Raw genomic sequence first — 21165 nt, 5'->3', positions numbered from 1 at the left:
GCCGCAAGAGTGCCTCTGTTCAACAAGTTTCTCCTGTGAACGCACCGTGGCCACGAGGACGCTTCGAGACGTAAGTACGGCTGGTGCTTTTCATCCCCGCTAGAGACGGAGGGCACCCCTGTGACCTGCGCTGGCTGGACTAGGGAGGGAGGGGCTGCGGGGGCTCCGGGCAGGGAGGCAGGGGGGCCTGGAAGCCGGGGGGCGTCGCAAGTACCAAATGACCTGACCAGCCTACTTACGGACCTCCCTCGGTTCCCATCCCTTGATAAAGGCGCGAGGGATGGTGGGTTTTCTCCCATTTGGCTTTTTCTTTCATTTCCAGCCCAAGAAGCAGAGAAGACAGTCTCTAGATTTGATGAGTAACCCACCCTGGAAGTTTACTCATTATTACTGTTCGTGGCAGCAAAATACAGATTCTTCAGGCCAATCTGCTGTTTTGAAGAGCCCCTCTGGAGAGTTTTTGAAAATGTAAACCCTACCCCTTTTGTCTTCCAGGTGTCTCTTCCCCCATCCCCTGTGTGTAATCACCAGTACCGTCCATGAAAAGGCTGCATCCGGTAAGTAAAGCAGTTTACAGGCGGCCCTGCAGTTCGGGCAGCAGGAGCACCTGCTTACAGCTCTGTCACCACGTTTGCACAAGGGGACGGGTCGTGCACCACTCACGACCCCCAGCTTTATTGGCTGACCCTGCTGTCAGAGCCTACCACTCACAGGACTGCATCTGGATTCACATTCCACAGTGTTCGATCGCCCGCCATATTCCAGGCACTAAAGCGTGGTTCCCAAACTTTCTCTTACCATTTTAACATCATCACCTTCACCATCATCAGATGAGGACCGAAAGGCTCAAAAGGTTAAATGACTTGCCCAAGGCCGTACAACCCGTTAGTGGCGATAACAAGATTTGACCTTGAATTCTCCATTCCCTGGCCCCTGGTCTCCCCACCACCCAGCTGGTGACTGGCCTGGCTTAGGAATAACCGCACCCGGGGCGCCTGGGCGGCTCAGTCGTTAAGCGTCTGCCTTCGGCTCAGGTCATGATCCCAGGGTCCTGGGATCGAGCCCCGCGTCGGGCTCCATGCTCCGCAGGGAGCCTGCTTCTCCCTCTCCCCCTCCCCCTGCTTGTGTTCCCTCTCTCACTGTGTCTCTCTCTGTCAAATAAATAAATAAAATCTTTAAAAAAAAAAAAAAGGAATAACCGCACCCATTCCTGTGGGTCCGTCATGGTACACTTTCCCTGGCTAGCTTTCCTTGACCCAGCACGTCTGAGGCTTACATCCATGCTGAATATTCTACGGCTCCCTTAAGGAGACTGCTAAAGCCCTACGACCTCAAGAAAATATCTAGGCAAAAGTCCCTGCCCAGGGCCCAGCTGTCCATTCCTGGGTATAGACCCAAAAGAATTGAAAACAGGTGTTCAAACGGAAACTTGTACACAAACGTTCACAGCAGCATTTTTCACAATCACCGAGAGGTGGAAAAGACACAGGTGCCTATCAACTGATGAATGGATAAAAAAGCATGGTCTCCCCACACGGTGGAATATTATTCAGCCCTAACAGGGAATGAAGTTCTGATACCTGCTACCACAGGGAAGAACATGGAAAACATTATGCCAAGGGAAAGAAGCCAAGCCTAAAAGCCCACATGCTGTCTGATTCCATTTACATAAATACCTGGAACAGGAAGTCCACAGAAGTGGGAAGCAGATTGCTGGTTGTCAGGAGCTGGCAGGGAGGGGTATTGGGAGTAATGGCCTGATGAGTATAAGGTTTCCCGTTGGGGGAATGAAAATGCTCTGAACTGGATGGTGGTGATCGCTGTGCAACTTTGTAAATGTACCAAATCCACTCAACTGTATGCGATGAAATGGATAAAATGGTGAATGTTACATTTTGTGTATTTCACCACAATAGAGAGAAAAGCAGTCCCTACCTAGCGTCTCTCAGTTTGGTATCTCTCTGAAGCCCAAGTGAGGATAAGCACGTAATGAAGAGTCTCTTGAAATATCATCCTGTTCCTGCTCGTGGGTTCTTCAGAACCACCCGCAAAGAAACAGTCTTTCTCCCTGATCTCTTGCCTCTGGCACCTTCTGTCCTAGATCCTAAACTCCAAATTACTTTGTTCCTTGAACTCCTCTGTCTACTGACTACGATACTGGCCTTCAGAGGATGGCTCCTGAGAAATACTCGCCATGTTTGAACATCAACCAGCGTTTTAAAATGTGTCTTGCTTTTCTCTCTGTTGTACACTTTGGAAAACCTGGCATTTGGTGAGGTTAAAAAAGGATTTTTCTCTCTTCTTTTGCTTCCCAAGCAGCACAGAGCTCGGCTGGAACGCCGAATGGTTGGCTCAACCAACCGGTGGCGTTTTCCCAGAGAGCCTTTCTCTGGGGACCTGCTGGGACTTTCCCAGATGTGCAAGGCTTTGAACGTGGACTTTGAAGAGGCTCTGAAGAACCCAGACAGGTAAGCCGATCAAAGGCCGATGGCTGGGAATGCCCCAGGGGGGAACCCCATTTCTGGGAAGGACCCCGTGGTTGGGCTGCTATACCTGGGTGGATGGGCTCATCTGGGCTGCTGTTGGGACCGACCTTCAGAGATGGACAGCCTCGGTGTGACCACTTCCCCTGAGGATGTCTGTGAGTGATAAAAATGTAGAGAGAGACTGACCCTTTTTTTTTCCTCTAGATTTTTCCTTTATATTGGGAACTCTGACCCTAACAAGATTCTGCTATGTTTATCAACTGCTTTGTTGACAAAGAAAACTTAGCTAGTTCTGGCTTAGAGTCCAACCCTATCTCTCAAATTCATATTTCTCCCGGTCATTTGGCTCCCCATGTGTGAGAAGCTGGTTCCTCCTTCTTTCCCAAGGAATTCTAACAGCTGGCTTAAAAGGAGCATTACTTCTCCCTGTGGCAAGTTCTCTCTGGCCTCTCCTGGGACATGGAGCTGGACCCCATGGCAGAAGGAAGAATTCACTTCCCTGGTGCCTTGGACTTGACTTGATGCCACTGCCCCCCTGGGCTGGCGGTGCCTACCTTGTGAGCGTGCTGGAGAATCTACCTGAGCGTGGCCTGTGCCCGTGGGCAGCACCCGGCACAGAAGAGTTGCTCGCTCCCAGTTTGCTGAGCCAGTAGCCCCATCTTTCCTTTCTAGACCCCCTGGCCAGCCCTGCTCCAATCCCCCACCCCCTCCCAGGTGACCCTCGTACACACACTTGTAGATAAATGAAATCCATTTGTGGTTGGCACCTAAATTCTCGGATAACCCCAGCTTAGAAAAATTGAGTGCTGTGAGTTGCCGTTTGGGGCATTAGCCTTAAACTATCTTGAATTTATTTTCTATTGTATATTTATTTTATATTTTGTCTGGTTAGGGCCTTGAAGAAGTCTTAGGGTTAAAACGCATGGTGTTCCTTAGTGGTGTGGTAGGACCAGGCTGGGGAGGCCGGCACTGGTGTGGGGCCTGGGGATATAAGCAAACTGATCCGGAAAAGCTGATGAGGGTGGCTGGGCAGTAGGAGCAGATGTCTCCAGGACTCGACCTGTGCAATCACTGAGCTAAGCTGGGGGTGGTGGCCTGAGAGGCAGGGCACAGAAGCCCAAGGATGGTGGCAGTTGTCAGGGCTATTGAAAGCAGCCTGTCAGACAGGGTTAGAATTCCTTCTCCTCCATTTACTACCTCTGTGACCTTTAGCCAGTGGCTTAACCTCTCTGAGCCTCAGTTTCCTCCCCTGTGAAGTGATAAGTGATAAGAGCATCTTTCTAGAAGAGTTATCTTGAGGATTAAATCAGACCGTACCTTGAAAATGCTTAGCACTGTGTCTAGCAAACACTAGATGATCTGTAAACGGAGCTTTTATTCACCTGCACAACAGTTTTAGTTATTGGTCTTGGTAATTTCATTTTGGGGTGCGCCAGCCAACAACTCCATTTTTCATTCTGCCTTTTACCACCTCCCCCCAAAGCAAGGCACGTTGCCTCCGACACAGTAAGCACCTTGCCTACAACACACAAGTGACGCAGGGTGCCTCTCTCCTTGGTGATGCTAGGAAGCTGTGGGTCCAGAGGCCGGCTGGGGCAAGGACGCACTCTGGGAAGGCTGATCACTCATGCACCTGCTGGTCAGCTGGTCCAGGCTCAGCTCAGCCGGGCAGTCGGTCTCTTCTCATCTTCCCCCTGAGATGGTGGACTCACCTGGGTATGGTCTTGTGCTGGCAATGGCAGAGGACAAGAGGCAAGCCCAGGGGCACAAGTGCTGTCCAGACTTTCAGCCACATCACATCTGCTAACATCAAGGCAAGCCACATGGCCAAACTCAAAGTCAAGGGATAGGACGTCAAATTGGAGTTTTGCCAGTATTAAGCCAAAAGCCCTTTGATGGTTTGCTGCAGGAAGTCGTTCCATCCACGACACACACAGAGAATTTCCCCCCTTTCCCCTCTTGTTTCTCCGTCGTGGGTCACAACTGGGGTGATTGAGTCCCCAGCCTAAGAGCATGCTCCCAGTTTTCCCATGGGCCACTTTATCCCAGGCTGTCTAGTCCCAAAGGGTGAAGAGGACAATTCACAGATGCCATTTATTCCATTAACTTTTCCAATCGTCCTAAAATAAACCTGGCCCTTGGACTCCACAGAGCCCACATGATAGATGGTATATCTTGGCAAGGATCCATGACACCAGGAGAAGGCAATGTGGTTACTTCTGTTGTCTGGCTCAGCTGATGACAGTGATGTTTGTGAGGATCGTTGAGCTCATGGGCATTGCCCATAGTTTCCAAAGTTCATTGCTCCATTTTGAGATCACAGTCTGAACCCCTGACCTTGGCCAGCTCTTACTAGACGTGGGACCCAAGCCACCAGAAGGATTGAGGCTGGCTTGGGTCAGGTCCACTACTCCTGTTGGATAAATACGTCAAGCTCTCATTGCCTTCCTGGGGCTGAGTCACTAGTAGCCACCCTCTCCATTTGGAAAGGGCGGCATGTGGTCAATGTTATTCTGGACATGGTTTCCCCCACCTCAGCCCCCCCCCCCGCTCTATGTACCCTGGCCACGAGGGTTCTTGGAACCCTTGGAAAACAGCATGGCAAAAGTGACACTGACCAGATGTGGTCATCAAGTGTCCTTTGGCCAGTTGGCTTTCTTGGGATGACTGTCTTCAAGCTGTGAATATGTGACTCAAACTTTTTTTCATGTCCGTGCTCAACGGGATGAATATAATGTTCATGAGAAGATATCTTATCTTTGTCATCATTCAGTCATTGAATGGATATTTATTGAGCACTTGCATGGTGCCCATGCTAGGGTTCCAGCAATGAACAAATGCCAAATTGGTCTTTGTGGAATGCAGCGTCTAGAGTAGAGGACACATGAGTAAACAGGTGCCCACAAGACACAATAGAAGGAGTTCCGATGGGGGTAATTACAGGGCGGTCAGTGGAAGGATCACTTGCTCAGTCTCCCCACAGAAAGCAACAGCTGAACTCATCTAGGAGGATGAGTAGGAGCTCATCAAGTGAAGAGGTCAGGAGGAGAGCACCCAGGGCCGAGGGTGCTGTGGGTCCAAGAGAATGAAAGCGAGAGATGGTGGGTTCAGGCTGTTGAGAAGGGCTGGAGCAGGGACTGTAGAGGGTCGAGCCATGCTGAGGAGCGGGGGCTTCCCCCAAGAACCCTGGGGAGACACTGAAGGATTCTCAGCAGGAGAGAGACAAGAGCAGACGTGTGGTTCACATCATTCTCAGGCTGCGGTGTCCGATGTGCATGTGAGGGGAGCTTCCTGGAGGCTGGAGACTGGCCATGGTTTCAGGGAGATAATAATGGCTTGAATGCAGCTCACAGCAGTAAGGGGAAAGGGACATCTGATATTTGTCAGATCTAGGCAAGCGATCAGATGTGACAATAGTCAGCATGCTGGCCTGGGCAGCTGGAGGCCAGTGGTGCCATTTGCTGGAGAAAGAGCAGGGTTGGTTTGGGATAAAATCTGAGTTTAGTTTTTGGACACATTGAGACTGTGACATGCATAATCCCTAAACGGAAGTACTAGTGAGTCACTTCCCAAAACCCTCTCTTCCTTTCTCTAGCAGATGTTAATGGAGTACTTACTATATGCTAGACATTGTTTTAGACACTCACCAAGACAGGAGTCATTCAGGCAACCGGATATAACCTCAGTTACCTTCTTGGTAAAGCCTACCCACAAACTGAAAACAGGAATCCATGTTTCGAGCCAACCACCAGACAAAACCTACAGTTTAATCAAACCAGCAGACAAATGGTGACCTAAGGAGACTCCCAAGGGGCAAGATATGACAAGCTAGATGGATGGATGCCTTAGGGACACTTACACTGGAATGATTCTTGTTGCGGTTGGAGAAAAACGTCAGGGTTAACTCCTGAATTTTTTGCTTGTGTGTTCCCTTGAGGTCATGTATTTCACAAATCCAGAAAATTTTCTCGGGGCACTTGAAGAACAAGACCATCCAAACTGGGGAGGCAGGTGAGTGCTTGTCACCAATGGATTCAGTCAAATGTCACTGAAGTCAGGGCCAGCTGTGGTTTCTACAGAAGGAAACCAGACACTAGGCCAGCTCACTGGTCTGTAAGTCCCAGTTTCTGCCCACCGCACACTACGTAACATCAAATAGGCACTGTAAATATTTGTCAGATACACCACGGGCTGATGAATGAAACCAGGCGTGACAAACACATGTTTATATGCTAATCGTCACAGGGCAGACAGACATGCTGATGTAAATAAATAGGGTTTGGATTGGAAGACTAAACAGAAGCAAGCATGGACAGCTCTTCTCTGTCCCTTTTAGCTCTAACCAGTCATGAGTTGGACATCACACCTGCACTTGTCCAAGAGGACTTTTCTGATTGAGAATGAAGAACCAGGCTAGGTCTGTCCTGCTGGGAAAAGACTCATTGAATCTCACCAGGCCTGGACAGGCCAGCTCCTTAAAGGAGATTTTTTTTTTTTCTTTTAAGATTTATTTATTTATCTTAGAGAGGGAGAGGGAAGGGGTAGAGGGAGAGAATCCTCAAGCTTCCTGCTGAACGCAGAGCCCAAGGCAGGGCTTGATCTCACGACCCTGGGATCATTCCCTGAGCCGAAATCAAGAGTCGGCTGCTCAACTGACTGAGCCGCCCGGGCGCCCCCTTAAAGGAGATTTTTTTTTTTAAGATAAGCTGCCTCAGGTCAGAGCCAGTCTCCTTCCCCAGCAGGGGCTAATTGATTTCTTCTCGCCTGTGGGTTCTGGTTGACTGGAGGCCCCGCGAAGTAGTCTGAGGCCATCTTGTGGCTCAGGGAGAAGACTTCTGGGATTGCGTGTGATGTCTCCCATGCATGTGTCAGTGTGAAAGCAGACGTGGGTGTCTGGGGAGGGGACACGCTTTCTCCACAAGTCTGCTCCTGCCTAAGATCACCCTAATGGGAGGGATTCTTTCTAGCCCAGCACAACCAGAGGTGCCCCGAGATTTGAGATGTGAGCCCGCATTCTGAACCCAGCATGAAACAGCATCATACGGTTGGTGAAACACAGTGTTACTAACAGGAGAGGAAATAGGTGCCCGAGCTCACTCAGTCAAAATAATGGCAAGGCCATTAACAAGTCGATGCGGCTCCTGGCTCTTAAGGTCCTACCCAGCACTGAGGTTAAGGGTTTGGGGGAATGGCCGAGCACCAGCCTCTCCCCCAGCTCTGCGCTGACAGGAGTCCAGCCTGCACAGGCCCCCTGCCCACAGCCTCTCACGCCTCACCTGGCCAGGTATCCTTGGATCCTCCATCTGCCCTCCCGTCAAAGGCTCTCTCTTTTTAATCATCTATGCCATCCAAGGATGAGATAAAAGCCCCTTGCGTAAAGCCCCTTACAGTTTGCAAAAAGGCTCCTTTACTTTGTAATCCTGTTTCACACCCGTGAGCTGGGTTTTCTGGGGATCACCACTCCCTCGAGGAAAGTGAGACTCGCAAGGACTCCGCTTCGTGGTGATGGGCCTTTGAGCTGCACTTTGCTGTCACCTTTCAGGTGGCCGATAAGTAAGCACCGATGCCCAATAGCTTCAACAAGGGGACTGGGTAGCGAGATCCCTTCCCAGGGGAGACCTGGCGATGCTCAGAGACATTTGGGGTCGTCACAACTTAGTGGGGAAGGTGCTACTGGCATCCGGTGGGTAGAGGCCAGGGATGTTGCTAAGTAACCTACAAGGCACAGGGCAGCGCCCCACGACAGAGAATTATGTGGCCCCCAATACAAACGGTGCCAAGGATGAGAAATGCTGTAATGTGAAGGCACGGTGAGGCCCCCAAGAGTGTCCCAGCCAGTGTCCCTTCCCCATGAAGCCTTTCTAATTCCCCAACTGGAGGGCAGCTCATGTGCCTCTAAAGTCCTACAGCTATGGGTCAGCTGCTCTTGGATACTTATCTCTTTCTTTGTTACCTTGTGAGGCTGCTCATTGTATCCCCTGGGAGCCACTTAGTGCCCTGAGTCTTCATTGTTTTGTTCCTAGAACAGCCCAGTGAAGCCCTCCCCCCACCCCCACCCATCTGCTCTGTGACTGCGCCAGAATGGAAGGTGGGAAGAGTTGACATGTCTCTTGGAAGGGGCGCCATGAAACCGCCTACTCATCATGGCATTCTCTCCTTAGACGTGATTCTCACATGTCTTGGCTCCAAATGGGAACTCCACCAGCCCCAGCTTTTCCAGTCCGAGACCTTGGCGAAGCTCTACCTGATGGCACTGGCCCAGGGCACCACAAGTCCCACAAAGGAACTGGAGAGGCTTCTGCGAGGTATTTTCTTACTAGCACCCAGCATAGAGCCCCAAATGCCCTCGGGTTTGAGGGTCCCCAGCTTGGCATTTGGTCATCTGTTTGGAGACCAAGGTCACTCTGGCAGATAAGAACAAGGCCCATGGTGTGACCTCATCACATTAACCTCGGTCTGCAGCTATAACATGGGAATAATTGTTCTCACTATGTTGCTTTGAAGCCTAGAGAAGGTAAATAGCTGTGAGGTTCTAGAACAATGCCTGGCACATACTGGGCACTCAGGAAATGTCATTTATTATTCTCATAACAACCCAATCCTGCCCAGCCAGCTGAAATGGAGACTCTACCTACTTCTTTGAGAAGAGCGAACGGTTGTGTTGAGTCTTTTGATGGGCTTTCTGGGAGGAAGGCATAGTTCTGACATCTGGCTGGTTAAAGTTTTCATGTGTACGTCGATGTTATGTTTCCTTTGCTTTCTCTTTTCTTAACTTCATGTCATTCCATAAACTATTCAGGCCACTTCTTTCTTTCTTTTTCTCCTTTTTTAACCCAAGTAATCCCCAGGCTCCCCTCTCGGTTCCTTAAGTTCCTCTCCAGACTGACTGCCTTCTTTGGGTAATATAGATTGGCATCATTTCAAGATGACTCCTAAGCAGGTGCCATGGAAAATTCAAGGTCTCCAAAGGCAACCAGCTGGGCAGTCGGGATGGGACTCCATTTCCAGGATGTGGCAGCAAAGCTCTGTTATTCCAGAGCCAGACAGGCTGGCCAGCCCCCCAGCTGCTGCCCCACCCTGAGCCTGGAGAGAAAGCCTGGCTCCCAGCCGGATTCAGCCCAGCCACAAGCCTTCTGACTCAGCCCTTCCCCACTGAGCTGCTGAGCCGGGAGCTGGGAGCAGGCTGCGGCATTCCCCAGCACTGGGACGACCCTCACGCTCACGTGACAATCTTCTTTGCTCTTTCCAAGCGTTTGTCCCAGTGCCTTTGAGAGTGGAACTGAGCATCTCCTTCTGTGTCCCATGCGCCTAGGTCAGAACACTCCCCAGGCACCCAAGGAAAGACCATGGAGATCCAGACATGAATGCACTGAAAAGCAAGAGAACTTGGAAAGAGAAAATGGAGTTACTGTTAATACTTTGGTCTTTGACATTCTAGAAGGGTCCAAAAAATTGGGCCCGGCTAAGACAGCCACTCTGCTCCAAGCCCCCTGCTGGAGGCTGGGCCTACCTGGGGGGCATCCAGGTAGGTGCAGAGATGAGAGCCCCCCCCCCCCACCATGGCCCAGACTGTCGCAACTTTCAGGGTCTGTGCCCGGTCCTAGGGATCGTGTGCCCATGATGTCCAGTGGACACGGCCACCAGCCTTCATGCTCCTGCCAAAGCAGGATGTGCCTCACAACGATAGTTTGGATGGTCTCGCGACTACTGCTTTGTGCACTGCCGTCCCGGAGTGGTAGGCGCTGTGCAGAGGCAGCCCCCCGCGAGCGTCCCTGTCCTGGCCACGCACGGCTCTCCCAGCTGCTCATTTTCCTTCCTCCAAGAGTCCAGGATGAGAGGTACTTCAGCAGGACCCATTTATTCTCTAGGAAGAACCCCCAAAAGGATACGGTACTCTTTTACTAAAAAGGAACCACTTGGTTTCAGAGTACCTCAGAAGCACATGACTGAATTACCACCTTCCTGTTCGATTTTGAGGTTTTCAGTAAAACAGAGGCAATGTTGAAGTTCTATCTCCCACCGACTCTGACCTAGCAGATAATATTCATTTCTTCCCTCAACAAATGTTGAGCGCTTAACTTACCCTAGGCACCGTGCGAGGAACTCGGTGTCAGGGAGTTGGGGTACGGACAAGCCAACCCAAAAAGCACAAGGAATAGCATGACCCATCATGAGAGAAGCTACCACCTCCAGAATGCCTTGTCTGTGCCCTTAGCGCAGGTGAGCGACAGAGTGCTTCGTGCAGGCAGGAGGAAGTCCTGAAATCCTGGAGGCAAAGGAGTCAGAGCAGAGAACAGGGCCTGACACTCAGCAGGTGCTCAATAAATATTTGCCAAATGAGAGGGTGAGCAGACCAGGTGCCGTGAGCGTGGTGAGGAAAGGCTCAACAGCCCTGCTTGCCGGAGGAGGACGGGTCTTTGTCCTCCCCCTTTTCTCCGTGGTCTTTGTGGTTGGCAGTGCGACATCCTTTTTTGCATCCTGACTCGTGTCATTTTTCATTACCTAGAAACTTGAGCTCAGTAGGCTTGGGATCCTGCTGACAGAATCCCCTCATTCTGTTAATTCAGCCGACATTTACTGCGGACCAGTGTGTGCAAGGCCGTGTCGGGGCCTGGGGAGGGAGTGGTGAGGAAACCATCCAGTGTGCCCGCCCAACAGAGACAAGATGTGGTAACAGGTGGTGGTGATAGTGGGTCTGCGAGGAAAAAATAAAGCCACTTTGGGGGAAGGTAGGGGTGGGGTGCTGCCTTACATACGGAGTCAGGATCTCTGACAGGGGAGGGATGGAGCCCCGTAGCTCTTCTATGGAATAAGCCACAAGGAGGCAGTTTTGGGGTCCAGTGAGCCAGAGACTAGAGGTCTTAGGGCCACTGGTTGGGGGGGGGGGGCGGACTTTGGCTTTGTTGCCAAGCGCTTGGGATGCCAATGGAGACCTGAGAGCCGTAGGTGTTGTAACTCACATTTTAGAATAAGTGTGAGTGGATGGGGGAGGTGGGTGGTGAATCAGGCTGCCCCTTCCTGCCTGCTGGCAGCCCTTAGTGGCGGGGGGCCTTGGACGTCTGTGGGGCAAAATTTCAACAGCCACTAGGCGGCTGCCTCCATCCCATGCTCACCCTTTAGGTGGTCACTGTTGTCCCATCTTGTGCCAGGTCTGGGCTGGGGGCTGGGGATGCAGAGATAACAGAAGCCCACCCCTTGCCCTCAAGCTGCTCATGGCCTAAAGAGAGAGAAGAAGGAGGTGGGGGGAGAGAGGGAGCGGGGCAGGGGCCAGTAAAAAATATCTCATGCACCGAGAGCATCCATTTCCCAGTTTTGGCAGCTGTAGTGGCTGAATGAGTGGGGAAGGTGGCCGAGGAGGGCGCAAGAGCTCTAAACTGTTTTTTGCAACTTCTTAGGAGTCTTCAGCTATTTCTAAATAAAGAATCATTTCAAAAATGCATCCCCTAAACAAGCAAACAGGAACAAAACATGGAGCGGTGAATGCCAAGGTCAAGTTTGTACAAAGGGCCAGGGGACCTCGCACTGTATCCTACACAATTCACTGCAGCAATCGGGTCCTGATGTACCCCTCTGTTTCCTTTACCAGCTCAGTTGTGTGGGAATGTCAAGGAAAGACGCCCCATAAAGAAGATGATCATTTCCTTGAAGATCAATGACCCCCTGATCACTGAAGTTGGTAATGTACACCTGTCTTCTTATGCCGAGGATGCCGTTGAACCAACAGCCCTCCCAGATTTCAAAACAAACAAGTGGCACACGGTGTTTAGTCCTTCCTTATTAGAAACAGCTGAGCGGAGCAGAGAAGGTGCTAGAGAGAGGGGCTCATCCCCTGGGAAGAGGCGTGGAGGAGGCCGAGGAGGAAGAAAGTAGCAGGCACTGGGTCAGACAGACCCGATGACAGGGAAGCCCTGTGGCCCGCCCTCCCGGGGCAGCACCGGACGCGCCCCTCCCTCGCTGGGCTCACCCTCTCCCGCCCCAGGCTGGCCGCCTGGAAACAGAGACAGACTTCTGTCTTAATGTGGCACGTGTGGCAGCCGCGTGCCGTCATGGCCTGAGGACCTGCAGGCCGGGACACGGCCCACGGAAGCCCTGGGCAGCCCGGTTGTCCCCAGAGAGCACCAGGCCCGGGTGCAGTGCTGATTGGGATCAGGGAGACTACCTTAGAGTGGGGCCAGTCCCTCTGCTCCCGGTCACAGGCGCTCCGTTCTTCGACATGCCATCATCCTGGCTCTTGCCAGGAGTCCTTAGCCTTTTTGGAGGCTCTGAGGAAAATCTGCTGTAAGCTAAACGTCCTCTCCAGAGGAGAAAGCACACCCCCACGCACACAGCATTCTGTACATATTTGGGCAGCACGCGGAGCCCAGGTTCACAGAGGACCCCCGAGGCACAGACTCCAGGATGGGCTTAGAGCAGCGTTCTTTCAGCAGAAGCTGGATTTTCTTGGGCTCCCTCCTCAACTCCTTTGGGGAGGGTGGAAGCCAGGCTGGATCTGTGCTCAGGTCCCCTAAGGGCACCTTTGCCTACCTAGCTGGGGACACTTGAGCATCCAGCAGGGAGGGCACCCACCAGTAAGGGACGCAGGGTGCAGAGCTCCAAGCTGACAGCTTTCTCTCTTGGCTGCGGCTCCCCCAGCCTTCGCCACAGCCCTGAAGGACCTCTACCTGAGCGAGGTGGAGATAAACATGGATGACGTGCTGGGAGTGCTGGCTTCCGCACACATTCTCCAGCTCAACAGGCTGTTTCAAAGGTAAGAAGCATGGCAAGGTGCGGGCCCGGGCCAGCTCTGGGCAAGGCAGAAGGGGGTCGTCCTGGCCCATTCATAGAACGCTCCTCTTCCGTGGGTTTCTCTGCACAGAGCACAGCTGTGAGTCCGCAGAGGCACTGAGGCACTAATTCCCACGTGGTGAGCTCACAACTGAGCCACCGCCCCAGCAACATGCTCCTTCTGGCCAATCAGTCCTGACTCACGGCGTGCGATGCAAATGGGTTCTCTGCCTGTGAGATACTCCACGGGTGTGCGGGGTGACCTCCCAGGGATGCGCAAACCAGGCCTGCTTGTCAGTTTCGCCCGTGTTCCCTTGTAACTAACAAGCCTCTCATTTCGGGGGCACACACCTCAGCTGGCCCTTTGAAGACAAGCTGACTCTTCACTGTCCGGATTTACTTCTCCCGCTTGTTTTTCTTCGTATATAATATTTTTATTCTTACAAATGTTACGCACAGTCATCATAGATCTTCCAGAAGAGAGACAAATGCAACAATCCAAGCCCAAATTGCCCACCGATCTGGCTGCCCATTTGGGGGCGCAGCCTTTCTCCTGGGTGTTCAGACCCACTGGCCCACCTGGGCTGCCTGTCGAGGGGTGGGGGCCGAGACGGGGGAACCAGGAGCCAGAACAGTGGATTGGCACTGAATGTGAAAACTTGCTCAACCTCCCAACGGTTGCCTGGGTCCACGGGCACCGAGAGAACGTGTGGGTGCTGAAGGTGTGAGGGTGAAATGCAGCTCTGGGGGTTGAGATTCAGAGGCTCCCAGTTTTTTCTGTTTTTTTTTTTTTTTTTTTTTTTTTTTTAAGATTTGATTGATTGGGGGCGAGCATGGGGAGAGGGAGAGAGAATCCCAAGCAGATGCTGTGCTGAGCACGGAGCCTGACTCAGGGCTCGACCCCACAACCCCGAGACCATGACCAGAGCTGAAATCAAGAGTTGGACGCTCAACCGACTGAGTCACCCAGGCGCCCCAAAGCTCCCACTCATTAGACTTTCTGCAGAACCAAAAGCAACCTAGGTTGTGAGCAGCAGGGGCTGTGGTCTGCCATGTGGTAAGCTGTTCCTTGTTCTTATGTGCCTCAGTGGTCTCAGCTGTGAAATGGGGCTCATTACATTTGCCCTACTTCACAGGACTTTGTTGGGGGTGAGGGGATGTGCTCTGAGATGGAGCATCTGCTGTAGCCAGACACTGTCCTCAGCTCTTGGCAAGGGTGACTTCATTCAGCCTCCCTGCAGCCCTAGGAGGTGGTACATAACTATGTCCACTTCACAGACAATAAAACGGAGGCCTCGTGAGGTGGGTAACTTGCTCAAGGCCACAGGAGATCAGCCAGAACTTGCAGGAAGTCGAGGGGCCCCAGAACCTGGACCCCTAACACTGTCTGTTTCTGCTTTGCTCAGGTGAGATAGTGGTGTCACCTGTCTGTTTCTGCTTTGCTCAGGTGAGGTAGTGGTGTCACCTGTCTGTTTCTGCTTTGCTCAGGTGAGGTAGTGGTGTCACCTGCGTGTTCATGGGTCGGAGCCTTCCTGCTCCCCTCCCTTTAGGGGCACTTGGTGAGGCCAGGTTTGCTGGGGGCCAGTCACCTGCCAGTTTATTCCATCACACCTTCAATCACTTACCTGCTCCTTTAAGGATGAAGCCTCGGGTGCCTCCGGGGCACCGGGAACCGTGAGGACCCAGGGACAGAGTCCCTGCTCTCTAGTGCTTCCTGCCCTACGGTCTCCAGGGCACAGGAAATGAGTAAAGTGGAATGAAGGATGGGGACCCCAAGTGGAACATTTTGTGTTATGTATGATTAATTTCAAGTAAACAGGTCCCTGTGATTCACCAGAACAGTTCTTAGAACTCCCCTTTCCTGTACCCTGTAATATTGCTCCATTCCAGTAACATTTAGGAAAGGGTAAGTGAACCAAATGGAAAATCGTTGATGGGATTCATTTTTTCTAGACGATTCTGTCCCTTCCCTCGGGCTTCTCCAGGGATGTGTGCCTACTGCACCCACGTCCCGAACCCCGAGGTGGCACCTTCCAGCTCTTTGGTCTCCTAGTACCTGATGTGATTCCACACAGAGAGGGGACTCTGGGCAGCGATGGTCCGCCTGTGGCTCGCTCCACTCTGCCTCAGGATCTTTATTTGAGGAAATGAATGAATGAATGAACCAAGTCAAAAGAGGACACCAGCTTCTCTGGAAAGGGTGGGGCAGGATCACTCCTGAGGCTCATGCCGGTTTCAGCTCACTCTCTGTAGAAACCACACAGCCAGGCTCAACCCCGAAGATGGTTTTGAGCCAATATCTCATTCTTGGGGTACCTGAAAGGACTCAGGCCAGACGCTCCATCAGGAGTATCAAGAAGCCTTATCGGGGATGCAGATGCCATGGGAACTGAGGGATGCAGCCTCTCAGAGGCCTAGACGTGACAACTGAGGGGACCAGAGTCTTGAAAAGTGTCCCAGCATGTCGGCTTGGCCTGACTCTGCAGGGCGGGTGACTGTGAGAGGTGGGAGACCAGCAGGTGTAGGCAGAGCCAGGTCATGTAGGGGTCTGGGGCTGACTACACTGGGGCTGAAGGTCTGGCTTTTGCTGAGATTTGCCACATCCCGTTGCATTGCATGCACCACCCATCTGCAGCTCAGCGTAGCAGTAAAAATAATGACTAAATCACAGCTTCCTTGCTCAGGACATTCCTGGGCAGCTATTTCCTGGTGCTCTGATATCTCTGACCTGAAAGCTAGAAGGTGAGCCTCCCTCTTGGAGCGGGGTCTGCAGCCTCTGTCTGTCTGTCAGTCCCAGCTCCCTTTTACCTCGGGCCCAGATTTGAAGCCCCATCTTACTCTTGAAGCCCTAGCCCTGGGCGATCTGTGGCTGAGCCAAGAATGACAAGTCCTTCATTTCCCTTCCTCCACCCCATGACTTGTTTTAAAGGTCAGAGTAGCAAGGGCTTTGGACATAATGAGCCATCATTGCATGGATGAGCAAACCTTGGCCTGCCTGGGCCTTGCACACGATTCTCCAGATAGCTGTGGCAGGTATTACAGGTCAGATCCAGGTGGGCCTGACACACAGCTGGGCTGACTTGTACCTGCCTTTGAGGGGCTGATGGTACAGTTGGCAGGGGTGTGGCAGCACAAGCCCCAGTGAGTGTGTGTGTGTGTGTGTGTGTGTGTGTGTGTGTGTGTGTGTGGTTGGGGGGACTCATGGGTGTGTGTGAGTATGTGTGTATAGTGGAACAGAAATGCCCTGGGTCACTCTGATAGCATCAAAATCCAGGTGCTGGACGAGACCTCAAAGGTCATCTTGCCTGAGCTCCCAGCAAGGTGCAAAATCACCCTGATGGCTGCTTAGGTCTGGATCCCACACTGCCGAGGCCACCCATCTTTGGGGGGGTGTGGTGTGCGTGCAGGTTCCAGCTGGTACTGTTCCTTGGTTTCGTGCATCACATAACTGCATCTGCCCAGTTGGAGTCATGCTTGCCGCGTGTGTGTATGCATGCGTGTGCTTCAGGCTTGCCTTGTGCCCCCTGATCTGGGGAAGCCTGACCATTCCAGTCCAGCCTGGCCAATGAGCCTGACAGTGAGAAAGGGGGAGCACACGTGAGCATGTCAGCTTCCTGGAGCACCCATTTCTGTACCCCAACTCTAAACCCAGCTAATTCTGCTTGAGTGTCTCACTGGCAAAAGCCAGCACATGAAGAACATGCTACCTGGTGGGCGGCAGGACCAGCACCTTCCACACACCCCCTTTCGCACCTCGTTTCCCACCCCAGTCACCGTCCTGGAGTTGACACAAACCTCTGGGGTTGCCAGCTTCGCTGAAAGCAGCCTGGGGCCCTCCAGGAACCGCACTTCTCTCTCTGCAGGTGTGTGGTCATGATGATGAACGGACTCATGCCAAACACCATCAAGGACTTCTACCTGGCTGGCTGCAAGGTGAGGGTAGCCTGGATAGAGCGCATCGCACCTGGGGACCTTCAGGAGCACCTCAGGCTCTGGGATTTTACCCACCAGGCCCAGCTCCAAAAAAAATCTATCTGAAAGCACCCACTTACGGGTACCAATATTTTATTTTGCCAAGGAAACAATTTTAAACATCATTTTATTTTAAAAGGACATTTTAAAACCAAAACATTTTTTTAAAAATTGAGGGAAAAAAGCCTTAAAATTAGGGGGGGCAAATAAAAGCACAGCATTTCTCACCAAAGTAACAATCTTCCAGGACATTCTTGTTGGAGTCAGGTGAAATTGTGCGTGTCCCCCTGCCCAGGCCAGTCACTGTGTCAGTATTGGCAATAAATGATATCATCTTAAGGGTCGCATTATCAGAGGAGAACACTGAGCCCCAAGGAGGGGAGCAACCTGAGCAGGGTGACAGCTTCTGAGTGGCGGTGCTGGGCTCGAAACCCAGGCCATCTGATCCCAGCCTTCCTCTGTGAGGTCACCATTGACCTGGAAACAGACACATCTGACCGTCACGTTCAGTTCGCACACAGTCGGCACATTACAGTTCCCTCGCGATGGCCTCTAAGAAGGTACTCACTGCCTCTTTTGTCAAGGACAATGCAGTGCCCTCACCTTCACTCTGTCAGGAACTAGAATGGCACTCTTTGGGCAGCATCTCTGCATTCCGGTCAGCATTTCTCGGCCACTCTTTGGCTTTGGCAGGACTGTCACCCCGAGGACCTGTAAGGTGTACTAAGATCCTGTCGAGGTCCCTGGCCCTGGGAGAACTTTCTCATTTTCTCTGGACTCTGATGTTAGGGTACGTGCCCCTACCAGCCTCCCTGTGGGGTACACCCTGCAGGCCCTTCCATGGCCAGTGACTGACTTTAGCCCAGTGATTTCAGTGTGCAACCCTGTGGTCAGACGCCCGGGGTTTGCTCCCAGCTCTGCCATTTGCTACTTCTATGACAGTTGACAAAAGCAACAATCTTGGGGCCTCAGTTTCTCCATCAGTAAAATAGGGATAATAAGGAAACGACCACATAGGATCGTGGTGAGGATTAACTTAAATCAACCTAGTGCAGGGCCGGGAGCATAGCAAACACTCCAAAAACGTTATCTGCTGCAGTTTATGTATTTGGAAGAAAAGGTTTGAGCGCGTCTGCGGCAGGACACGCCTGGGAGCCTGCTTGTAGAATCGCTACAGGCCAGCAGAGGGCGCCGAGAGGTCAGGGATCTTTTTTATCCATTGGCTTCTCTTTTCCTTCTCAGTACAAGGAAGAGCCGCTCACCACTGCCTGCGAGAAGTGGCTGGAAATGAACTTGGTCCCTCTGATGGGGACACAGATCCACCTCCGGAAAATCCCACAGGAGCTGCTCCACAAAGTGCTGCGGTCCCCCAGGTCAGAGCTGGTCCCCAGGGGTGCTGTGTGTGGGACCAGGAGTTGAGCCTGGAGTGGGCCTGGGGCGTCAGGGCTGGTCCTGGGAGGGAGGTGCTCCAGTGGGGCACACCCATGCCTCTGATGGCCGGGCCCAGGGTTCAGCACCTGCTCCATCCCAAACTCGCCACCATCCTGGACAGCCAGCCCCAGGTGGGGGCCAAAACGTGGAGTAGCAGGGGTGGGGATGGGGATGGACTCCCTTCACACTCCATCACTGGGGTAGGAAACCCTCTGGGTGCCTGCTGTCTTGTTACCCGTATGGTAAATAACTCAGTAATTGCCTATGTAATTAAAAAAAACGTCCTGACAACATTAATATACATTCACTGTGGAAAATGGGAAACAGAGAAAATCAGAAAACAGAAAATAAAACCTCTCATCCTAAATCAGTTCCTAGCTTTAGCCCTGACCCCTCTCCTGAACAGCTCTGACCCAGACATCTGTTTGACCTGACAACTCAAGCTAACACCCAACCCTTGGGGCCCCACCCTGTGTTCCTCCACCAGCGGCTCAAGCTAGAACCTTGGGAGTCCTTCCACACACCACTTGGCACTCACCCCCTAGTGCATCAGTAACACTTCCAGACCCAGCCCATCTTTATGGGCTTCTCTTCCTGGGCACCAGCCAGAGGCCAGACCTCCATCAGCTGTTGTCTGGACCACTGCAGGGACCTCTAACTCAGGGTCTTGTGTCTGCTCTTGACCCCCACCAAGAGCGTCTGTAGCCAAAGGGCCTTTGGTGTGCCCATCTGCCCCTCCATCTCACCAGCCACGAGGCATCCGTGGGGCTACGTTAGATTCCAGCCCTGCTGAGCACCTGCCACCCACGGGTATGCTCTCCCTCCTGCCTGAAATGCCTGGCTCCTGGCTGGCTCCTCTGGTCATTCGAGTAATTCATGGAAATGGCCCCAGGTGCCTGAACTTTTAGGTTATTTCTAGTGTTTTACCAATATAAATATAGCACCTTGGTGACATCCCTCAACAAACATGTCTTTATCTCAGATTATTTTCCCACATTAAATTTCTAGAAGTGCCATTACAAAGTCAAAAGGACTTTGTTTTTGTCACAAGTGAAAAGTATTTTTAAAAATAGTCTATTTGAAAATGATTTCAAACTTAAAAATTAAAGGACTGATACAGAGTATTTATATGCGCTTTACCCTGTTTTGTTCAATCTCTGCTGTTTGCTCGATCATCTGCATCTGTGTGTGGCTACGTACGCACATCTTGTTTCTGAAGCCTCTGGGGGCAAGGTGCATACATCAGGTATCCTTTCTCCTAAATGCTTCAGTGTTTATTTGCTGAGAAAAAGAACTTTTTAATGTGGTCACAATGCAGTTATCAACTGTAGGCAATGCAGCACTGATGTTAATGCTTAACATCATGGGCCCGGTACTCTCCTTTATGACATTCTTTCACCCAATGAAGGGTCTGCTTTAGGGTGACAGATTGCATTTACTTGTCAGGACTCTTTGGGCCTCTTTATTTATTTTTTTAAAAGATTTTATTTATTTGACAGAGAGAGACACAGCAAGAGAGGGAACACAAGCAGGGGGAGAGGGAGAGGGAGAAGCAGGCTTCCCTCGGAGCAGGGAGCCCGATGCGGGGCTCAATCCCAGGACCCTGGGATCATGACCTGAGCCGAAGGCAGATGCTTAACGACTGAGCCACCCAGGTGCCCCTCTTTGGGCCTCTTTAAAAGGCTCTTGATACCCATTGCCAAATTACCAAGATTGTATCCCCCCAGGGTGAATTTCAAAAGCGAGAAGTAAATTCTAAACATTTTAGCTGTATGTTAGAGATGAAATGTTTACTCATGCTTATGGGATGGAAGGCGTTCTGATTTCGGAAATTAGACCTGGACAGATTCATTCCACTGTTGGTTTGAATTTACTGAGTGGCTTGCGATGCCCTCACACTTGAAGAGAAAGGAGGTTGCTAGAACAGAGTTCTGGCGTTGAGGGAGACCGTATTATAGGGTGGACCTCGGGAACCCCAGCCCGGGAGCCCCCCGAGGGGTCCTGGGTGGGCTCCTGGTGTCATTCTTCCCCACTCCCTGCTGCTTTTCCCCACATGTGCCCTCCCCCACCCTCCAGCAGAGCAAAGGTTACACAACCATTGAAGAAAAGATAAACATGGCACCCCTTAGACTTTTCCTAACTGCCCCTCCCTTGGAAACACTGAGCTGCTGCACCCTGGTAGCATTTAACCAAGAAAAGGGAAAAATTTTCTGACCACAGCCAGAACCCCGGTGATGGAATGGGCCTCACAGAACGTACACGAGCCAGGGAAAGAGGTCAAGTACATTCCACGTCAAACGTCTAGACGACAAGCTTGAGGAGACATGACTGATGTGGGGACGGGGTCCTGCTCCTCCGGCCCTTCCCCAGGAGCTGTCTGCAGCAGCCCCAGCAGTCCAGAGCCGTCCCAGCGGTGGGAGGGAAGAGCCCTGCGTGGCCTCGAGCACGTCATCAGCTTGTGTGCCTTGGAGACACCGGGCCGACTGCGCCCAGACCTCAAGTTCATGTTCCC

General features: G+C 52.0%; 1 protein-coding gene across 2 annotated transcripts in view; it reads left to right on the top strand.

The window, feature by feature from the left end:
* The first annotated feature begins 539 nt into the window (after positions 1–539).
* Positions 540–21165, top strand: part of BTBD16 (BTB domain containing 16) — a 41014-nt gene continuing 20388 nt past the window's right edge. Inside the window, exons 1-8 of one of the 2 annotated variants that reach the window (XM_028121840.2) lie at positions 540–557; positions 2320–2468; positions 6424–6497; positions 8648–8791; positions 12073–12162; positions 13119–13233; positions 17114–17183; positions 18465–18595. In XM_028121840.2, the coding sequence (XP_027977641.1) occupies positions 540–557; positions 2320–2468; positions 6424–6497; positions 8648–8791; positions 12073–12162; positions 13119–13233; positions 17114–17183; positions 18465–18595 (791 nt within the window). Of the gene's footprint in view, positions 558–2316; positions 2469–6423; positions 6498–8647; positions 8792–12072; positions 12163–13118; positions 13234–17113; positions 17184–18464; positions 18596–21165 lie in introns of both variants that reach the window. The other variant, XM_088019915.1, reaches the window with a different exon arrangement.

Source organism: Eumetopias jubatus, unplaced genomic scaffold (assembly GCF_037043125.1).
Source record: "Eumetopias jubatus isolate StellerSeaLion01/CBP00866 unplaced genomic scaffold, mEumJub1_p1.0 scaffold_17, whole genome shotgun sequence".
Lineage (NCBI taxonomy): Eukaryota > Metazoa > Chordata > Mammalia > Carnivora > Otariidae > Eumetopias > Eumetopias jubatus.
Note: the sequence above shows the minus strand (reverse complement) of the source record. Positions and strands in the feature narration are given on the sequence as shown.